This window comes from Falco peregrinus, chromosome 19, assembly GCF_023634155.1.
Source record: "Falco peregrinus isolate bFalPer1 chromosome 19, bFalPer1.pri, whole genome shotgun sequence".
NCBI lineage: Eukaryota > Metazoa > Chordata > Aves > Falconiformes > Falconidae > Falco > Falco peregrinus.
In genome coordinates, this window is record NC_073740.1 from 1,439,184 (window position 1) to 1,447,417 (window position 8,234).

Below are 8,234 nucleotides of genomic sequence, written 5' to 3' on the forward strand. Positions count from 1 at the left end.
GCAAGGCTGTAGGTTGCATGATACTCCAGTGCCACCAGCTGCACAAGGAAGGACAGCACAAGGAAGGGGAGGCTGAGCTGCCCAGCAGCACTGGGTGAGCCAACACCCCGCCCCTCAGTGGCGCTTACCCATAGATTGTAATGAATGTCAGATGAGGTGCTTAATTACCAAAGTGATACATTTTATAAGCTGCAAGAAAGATCAGGCACTTGGGCAAACCCTCAGGAAAATACATGACAAATTGGCTCTCCCTTCACTCCCAGAGGGATAGTGAAATCAGCCCCAACTTAAAATTGTCTTCAAGAAAATTAACAGCTGCCACCACCACCAGGAAAGGCCCATTTGTCAGCAGCTGAGAACGCAGAGGAGCTCTCGGGACTCCTGCTAGGAGTCCTAAACATTTTCTGCATAGCACAACACTGCTGAAGGCGCATTTATGTGAAGACCCTCAAAGCCCTTCTGTGACCTCGTCTCTTTTAAACACACATAGACTTTTTCCTCAAGCCTATCCATGGATCCCAGCAGCTTTTCATCCACAAGGCTGTGGCCAGCCAGCCAGAACATGGCACACGCTTCACTCTCAGAGCTCACTGTGGAGGAAATCAAAGCTTTCCTTTCCCCTCCACTATCACTGCATGAGTAAATAACAAGAAAGTCCCAGTAAGGACAAACTAAAACACAACCAAAGCGCCTCTCCACCCCTGCACAGAGGCTCACCTCGACATGAGAGCTGCTAGGCAAGGGTACCTCCTGGAGGAGAATTCCTCCTCTCCACTCTCTCTGGTAGCAAGCTCTCATGACACAACACTTAGGGTGCATACCTGGGCTTCCCTCTCACCTCGCAGTAAGGAACCTAGAAATTTGTAAGAGTCATCAGTTACCTACTTCTATGTGTCATAGTCTGCTCAAGTGAGGTTTTTAATCTGTTTAGACAACACTGTAGAAGTGCAACTCCTACTTCCTATCAGAGCTAACAAAACCACTATGTATGAACTAAAGCTAGCAGGGATATTAAACCAAGAAAAATGAAGTTAAAATATGGCATTTTGCTCATCTTCTTTCCTCTTAGATTTTACTGACAAAAAAACCCCACCAAAACCAAACAAGCAAAACCTAACCAAAACCACAACCCTGTGAAAGCTGTAATACTTTAACCTTAGCCAAACACAACTTCAAGCTTACCAAAGTCTCATTTGAGTCTGTAAGCCTGACAAAACTATAAACTCAGTTAGCTGGGATGGCTTAGGTGTTAAAAACAATGTAAACAAAAAGAAAAATTAAAAAAACCAAACACTATTTACAATAAAATTAAGTTACTTTTATTTCAAGGATATTATTACAAAAATCACTCGCTCCGTTACACACTTAAACAAGTACATGCCCTACCATATAAACCCCTCACTCCACAGAAATCACACCATTCTCAGCCTCCCAGGCACACTCCAGGCAAGCCTCATCGGCAAAGGTGCACTGATCACAGCCCGACCAGTATCATCGGACCACAGACTGGTTTGGGTGGAAAGGGACCTTTACAGCTCATCCAGTCCAACCCCCTGCCCTGCGCAAGGACAGCCTCACCTAGGATGAGGTTGCTCAGAGCCCCGTCCCACCTGAACTCGGACGTTTCCAGGGATGGGGCATCCACCACCGCTCTGGGCAAGCTGTCGACCAGACACCCTCTGCCAACGATCCAACGCACTTGTTCATTGCTGGTAAACCAGGTTATATGTTTTCCAAGAGTATTTTATACAGAAGACGTGACAAGCAGCAGAACAAACAGTGCACTGCAAGGGTCCACAGAAATTTGAAAAGCTCCTTTCCTTGAAAAGCTCCATGGACAAAAAAGGCATGTTCTTTCTTCTTCCAGGGAATGTTCTTGGTACGTATACAATGCACACATGTAGCAACTTTGATTTCAAAAGCACTTTCTAGGAACAGCAATCTCAGAACTCACAAGGTAGGTTAAAAATGCCACCGCATTTTGCGGATGCAAAGAAAAAAAGTCATTAAAAAAAATCACACAGATATTTGCCTCCAGCTCCCCTGGAGGTCAATGTCTGGCCCCAACAGGGATTTAGGAATTCCTTGATCTGACTCTGTAAGCAGCAAGCACCGCATTGCCTACGAATTCATGAATGTGAAAGACCATTTATCAGTTACTGCTCCTGTTCTGAAGGCCCCCTGCCCTCACAATTTGAGCCATTTGATTTAAAAAGCAAGAGGCTTCTGTCCCAGCTGGTGCTCCCAAAGCAACACACCAGCTCCATGGCGCAGTCCTTCGTTAAGATCTGGGTTATCCTCTCCGCCATATCCCCGTTGATAGCAAGAGATCGGAAGTGATCAAAGTCATTTCTGCCCAGCTTCCGCAGGCGGCGTGCAGCTGCCCTGTAGCACTTCCAGGGCTGAGGTTCAATCAGCAGGTACGTGCACAGAGAGGAGAGGAACGACAGGAACTCCATCAGGCCGCTATCCCCATGATTCAGGTGGATCCACATGGTCACAGACATGCAAAATACGATGTCAAAGGTGGAGCGGCCAAAACGGCTCAGGTAGGAGCTCAGGAATGGCTCCCTGGCACTGGAGTCCATGATGTCCAGGTTGGCAAAGGATATGGAGGCAGGAAAGGGGCTGCACTGCCGAGCCCTCTCAATCAACACCGGATCAATGTCACAGCACAGAAGGTTCAGATCCGTTCCAGCTGCAGGCTGCTCCAGGCTGCCTTTGCTCTCCTGAAGGCCGAGGAAATGCCTGTACAGAGCCACACTTAGCTCCTGCAGAAAGCAAAACAGGGGTTCATGGGGCCTACGCTGCTTCAGTAACACATACCAAGCACACAGGAACCAACTCTCAGCAGCAAGGCACAAGTGCCACCTCAAGAGCTTTCTCTCGAAGTTCAGAACAATAAGCGCACCAACGATCTTCCTTTCTGTAGCAAAAAGCATCACGGTATTCCTGACTACTGAAGTCAACCAGATACTGGAACTAAAACCGTATCAGCCCACACTTGGGGTTTTGCTCCAAAAACTACAAGAAAGATGAGTTTTGGTACAGGAATCTTGCTGGATATCCCCATCCAACGTGGGGGCGAAGGCTTCACTGACTTCCCTAAGCAAGCCTCAGAGTTCCCCCGTGGCACCAAGAGCTATATATCTTGCCTGAATTGGGAGTAAAAATTTCTTCTGCCACTGCTAAAGTAAAAGACATTCCCTGACCACCAGACTGCTGCTTAATAGTTAACACGAGAGCTTTCCTTTGAATTTCCTTCCACAGAGTGTGCCACTAAGCGGAAAACTTATTAATATTTTACGGAATGAGCTCCTGAATGACACCGGCCGAGCTCGCCGCCCACACAGGCGGGCAGAGGGTGTCCTCTAGTGGCGAAAGCCTCTGCAGCGCAGAAGAACCGTACCGAGACCATTTTCACCTGACCTGTTCCACAAGTTCACCTGAAATAGGATCTAGAATCGTCCTTTAGATAATGCCTTAGGCAGACTTTCAAACCTTCTGGCAGGGGGCTGGGGGAAGAGAAGCCATGGAAACAGCAGTACTATTTTCTTCCCCTGCCAGAATGCAATCTCATTCTGAATGAGTAATTGTTCCTAATACACTGATAAAAGTCTCCATCTGAAAAAAAAATATCTTAAAACATTATTAAACACTGCATCAAAGATGCACAAATACTTCTGAGTTACAAGACAGCAAAGCTACACGCTAAGAAAAAGTCATGAGAAAAAAGCTGAACTACGTAAAGAGAATGAACTTTCAAAATGAGCAATTCTACACGATTCACCAGCTCTGTCACAAGATCCTCAGGAGCACGTGACCAGGATTTTAGTTTCAGGTTCTGTCTCATGGATAAATGATGTGATACTACACAATACACAACCGATTACAGTTTCTTGCCTCAGGTTTGTCCAGTTCCCTTGCTCTTAGGGGCCCTATACCAACTCTCTGGTGCTCAGGACACATAGCACCCACTGACAATCTCCTGAGCCCCACCAGTCTCATGCTGCACACAAGTCCTGCTTTCCCACTGTGCCTTTTACACAGGCTCAACCCCATCCCAGGCTGCTACCCCTGCCCCGCTGTTCTAGGCTGTTCCATTCCTCCCCAACCCCACAGGTCATTGCTCCCCAGAGCCTTCCCCACTGCCCCCACCCAGTCTTCTCAGTCCTGCCCCATTCTTTCCCAAATCCCAAGGGAGTGCCTCCCTCAGCCCTCCCAGACTTCCCTCCAATGCCCCAACCTCCCCACTCTGCCCCAGTGCCCCCAACAACCCACCCCAGTGCCTCCCCATCTTTCCAATCTGTCTCCCAACACCCTAAGCTCCTGCCTGTCCCAGTCTCCTCCACCTGTCTCATCACCTTGGGTCAGTGCCTTTTCCAGTCTTCCCAGTTTGCCCCACTGCCCCTCTCCCAGGCCCTCAACCCCACCCTCCCCATTTTCTCAGTCTGCCCCCACCACCAGTGCCTCATCCCTAATCTTTTCCATATGCTGGACTGTCCCCCAAAACCCAAGACAAGTGCCTCCCCAGTTTGCCCCACCACCCCCCAATTCCACAGACCAGTGCCTCCCTCCCGTCTCTCCCAAAGCCCCCCCAAACTCCCGATCAGCACCTCCCCCTCAGGCCTTCCCACAGGCCCCAAACCTCCAGACCAGCATGTCCACTCAATCTTTCGTGCAGGCCCCCAGTCTCCAGAGCAGTCTCCCCCCGAGCCTTTCCAGCCTTCCCCACAGCCCAGACCTCCAGCCCAGCGCTCCCCCTCCCGCAGGGACCCCCAGGCCTGCCGCCCCGCGGCCTACCCCTCCCGCTCCCGCCGAGGCGCCCTTTTACCCCCGAGTTGCACCCCACATCGAGCCCCAGCACCGGGCGGGCCGCCGCGGGGAACAGGCTCCGCAGGAGCCCGCCAGGCAGGAGGCGGACTCGCCCCTCGGGCGGGTGGAAGCGGGAGTAATTCGGGAAGTTGCCGTAGGGAGCAGCGCCAGGCTCCGAGGCGGGAGATCCTTCGCTCATGGGCGCCGCCATTTTATCCTCATCCCCGCGCGCCCCGGGCGAACACCGGACGTGAGCAGAGACGTTCCGGGGAAGAAAGGTTCCGGGGGGCGAGCATTGCCTTACCGGGCCCATTCGAGTGAAAAGATGAATGCTTAGAGATTTTGTGTAAAAACAGCCTGTCTGGGCCCCATCACACGAGGGCAGGCTGAAGCAGGAGAGCTCCAACAACCCAGGCCCTGCCACCTTTGACCCAGCATTGCCATGGCGACGCTGCAGCCTAGCATGGGGGCACAAGCCTTGGGGGTCGATCTTGGGGTCCCCCCCTGTCAGGGCACCTCTGCGGAAGGGCCCTGGGGGTGCCACTGCCCCCAGAAACTACCCAAATAGAGCCAGAAATTTTATCTCTGCTTTTGCTCCATGGCAGTGTCAAAACCCACCAGAATCTGGGCAACCCAACTCAGCCAGTGCTCTCCCTGTTTATAAAAGCTTTACAAACTTTTATACAAGTGCTATTTAAATATATATATATATAAATACTGTATAAACATTACTTAAATTACATTTAAACATGGGATAGCCCAGGCCCCCATAGGCAGGCAGCTGGCAGGAGGTTTTACAGCAGAAGTTAAAGGAGGACAAGGGTTGGCACGGGGGAGGTTTTAGGGTCAAGTTGACAGAGGGAACCTGCATTTTATTTCACGCTGCCTTTTTTTTTTTTTTTTTTTAATCACATTATGAAGAGCAGAGGGCGCCAGGAGCTCAGAAATGCAGGTGAAGAGCTCCTGGGCCCTTCTTGCATGTTGCTCCTGCTGTGGAGGCAGCAGCAGGGATTGGCCGGGATACAGGCTCCATCTTTCCTTGAAATACCCCAAGCCTGCAAGGGAAGGAAGTCAGAAAGAAGTGCAAAAGTAAATAAAAATTGCCCCCTTTCCAGATGGTGGAATTCAGGTGTTTTGAGGTCTCCTCTGCCTCTCCCCGGCTGCATTTAGAGCCCCCAAATTCCTGTCCCATGGTTATATCCCTACCTCTTTCCAGCATCCTTCACACCCTGATGAATCTCCCCATCACCCTCCTTGTCCCACATCCCTGTATCCCACCTCTGAATGGGCCCACTTGAAGCCGAATCAATTTTTGCCCCATTCCTCAAGAGCCAACTGTTGAGATTTGAATCATCAGCCTTTTATCCTGTTTGTGGTAATTACAGGACCAGCTAATGATGCCTCATAGAAATACTCATGGCCACCTTATTGTTTGCAGAGAAATGCTCCGCTTCAGTTATTTTTCCACGACTGCTGTCCCACAAACAGCAGCAAACCACAGGGCAAAATACTTTCCTTGCTGCAGAAAATGCATCGGTGGGCAGTAAAGTGCAGACCAGCCGTACCCTGCTGTTTAGCCAGGCTCCTTAGGAAACAAATCTCACCCCCAGCTGTGGGCACAGCAACTCCCAAAGAGCACAAATCTGTCGCAAGAAGATGCTGCCACTGGGATTTCTGTCCTCAGAGAGCTTCAACAGCCTGGGCTAATCAGCCCTTTGGAGCTGATGGAGAGAGAGAGGAGTTTTCACCCCCTGGTGCAGGCACTCATTTAGGTCAGGTGAATTGCTCTCTGGAGGCATTTCTTTCTCTCACTACTCTAGAGAAAGCTTAGTACGTCAGTTTGCTCTCCAGAGCTACAGAAAATGCCCTCTGAGCAGGTGCCTTGTTGACAACACTTGTTTACCCCCGCTTGCTTCTTTTTTAATCCTGTAGCCACTTAAACCAAGTCTGAGGGAGAACAGCATCCTCGCTCAAGGAGCCCTTTGGTCCTCAGTTCTCAAATACTTGATGCCTACGCCAGAGCCACATGCATTTTATTCCTTTGTGTAGGATGTGTTCCTTAGTCATAACCAGAGGAGGGACAGCCTGGTCCCCATCAAAACTTTGAGCCATGCCACAGTCTTGTTTATGTTTTCTCATTTAAAGGGATGAAGCACCAGCTGTGCAACCAGACCTTCCTTCAGCTGTACTGCAGTAAGGAGACCTCACAACAGCAATAACAGTTTTGCAACAATTTATTAGCAATGTTCAGAGAAAATACAAAATCCTATTTACAATGAAACAAGAAGAATGGCTGGACAAAGGGAGCATGGGGATACAGAGCAGGGCCCGGATGATGCAGACCTCAGACAAAGGACATCCACATGGAGGAAGAGAAGCAGCCCTGCACCTTCCCTGCATGGATGGTCGGGGAACCTGGGAGGAACATGCCCATAGCTATATGCCATCCCTAATCCTGTGTTACTCAGCCTCATGAGGACTTACACCTCTCTAAGCACGTAGATATTACTCACTGCTTCAATGCAAGTGCTTTCGGCAGGTCTGGCTTGGATGGACTGCAAGCTGTGGGGTCAGCACAGAAGAGGTACCAGGACACATGCAAGAAGGGAGCCCGGCAGAGGGGCATGGGAGAGCAGCAAGCCATTCCCACTCAAGTGGCCTGGAGATGGAGCAGGTGCCATGCAAGCTTTTTCCACACAGGAGCAGAAAGCCAGGACGTAGCAGAAGCTCAGGCAGCAGCAAAGTTACTCCACACCAGAAGAGAGAAAAAAAAAAAAAAAAAAGAGCAAGAGATCCAGAGTGGGCTGCAGATCCGTGTTCTCCTCCCCAGGTCCCAGGGTATGCAGGGCCAGTTTGGAGGAGTCCCAGTGCAGATAGGAGGGCTGCAGAGCTCTGGTCTAGATTGTCCTCCAGAGGAGGGGTTTTAAGACTATCTCAGAGTCAGAACTCATCATGTAACTCCATACACCCTCCTCAAAAGCAGAAATATCTGCAAGGCCTTTTGCTGTGAGCAAAAAAAGCTACACAGCCAGTCTGCTAAGATATTTCAGAAATGCCTGCATGGGTCTGAGCCAGAAAATTCCCTCCTTAAACTGCTGTTTTATAAACTTTTAGGGTGCTTATCCTGCTGTCCCCTCTCCTGATTCAGCCTGCTCAGCAATTTAAGGCTCTTGTTTCTTCTCTGCAACACACTGCAGAAATCAGTGGGTCACGAACGTAATGCTGTCATCACTTAGTAGTAACCTTTACCCCTAAAAAGATTTTGGCTTTGGGGTTTATTATTTTGGGGGGTGTTGGGGAGGTGAGCAAGGTGGAAGGCATCACTTGTGCTGCTGTATGATCACGGACAAGGTCAGTGCAGCCACAGAGGGGCTGAAGCATTTTTTGACTCTCTGCACAGTAACTTTCCTCTGCCCAGC

General features: G+C 50.0%; 1 protein-coding gene across 1 annotated transcript; it reads right to left on the reverse strand.

Moving 5' to 3' along the window:
* Positions 1 to 1,296: 1,296 nt before the first annotated feature.
* On the reverse strand, positions 1,297 to 5,040 carry BCDIN3D (BCDIN3 domain containing RNA methyltransferase). Its single transcript, XM_027780624.2, has 2 exons — positions 4,835 to 5,040; positions 1,297 to 2,771 (listed from the first exon to the last, which is right to left on the reverse strand). Exons 1-2 carry the CDS (start codon positions 5,024 to 5,026, stop codon positions 2,157 to 2,159), a joined length of 807 nt encoding a protein of 268 aa, XP_027636425.2. The 5' UTR covers positions 5,027 to 5,040; the 3' UTR covers positions 1,297 to 2,156.
* Positions 5,041 to 8,234: the final 3,194 nt, after the last annotated feature.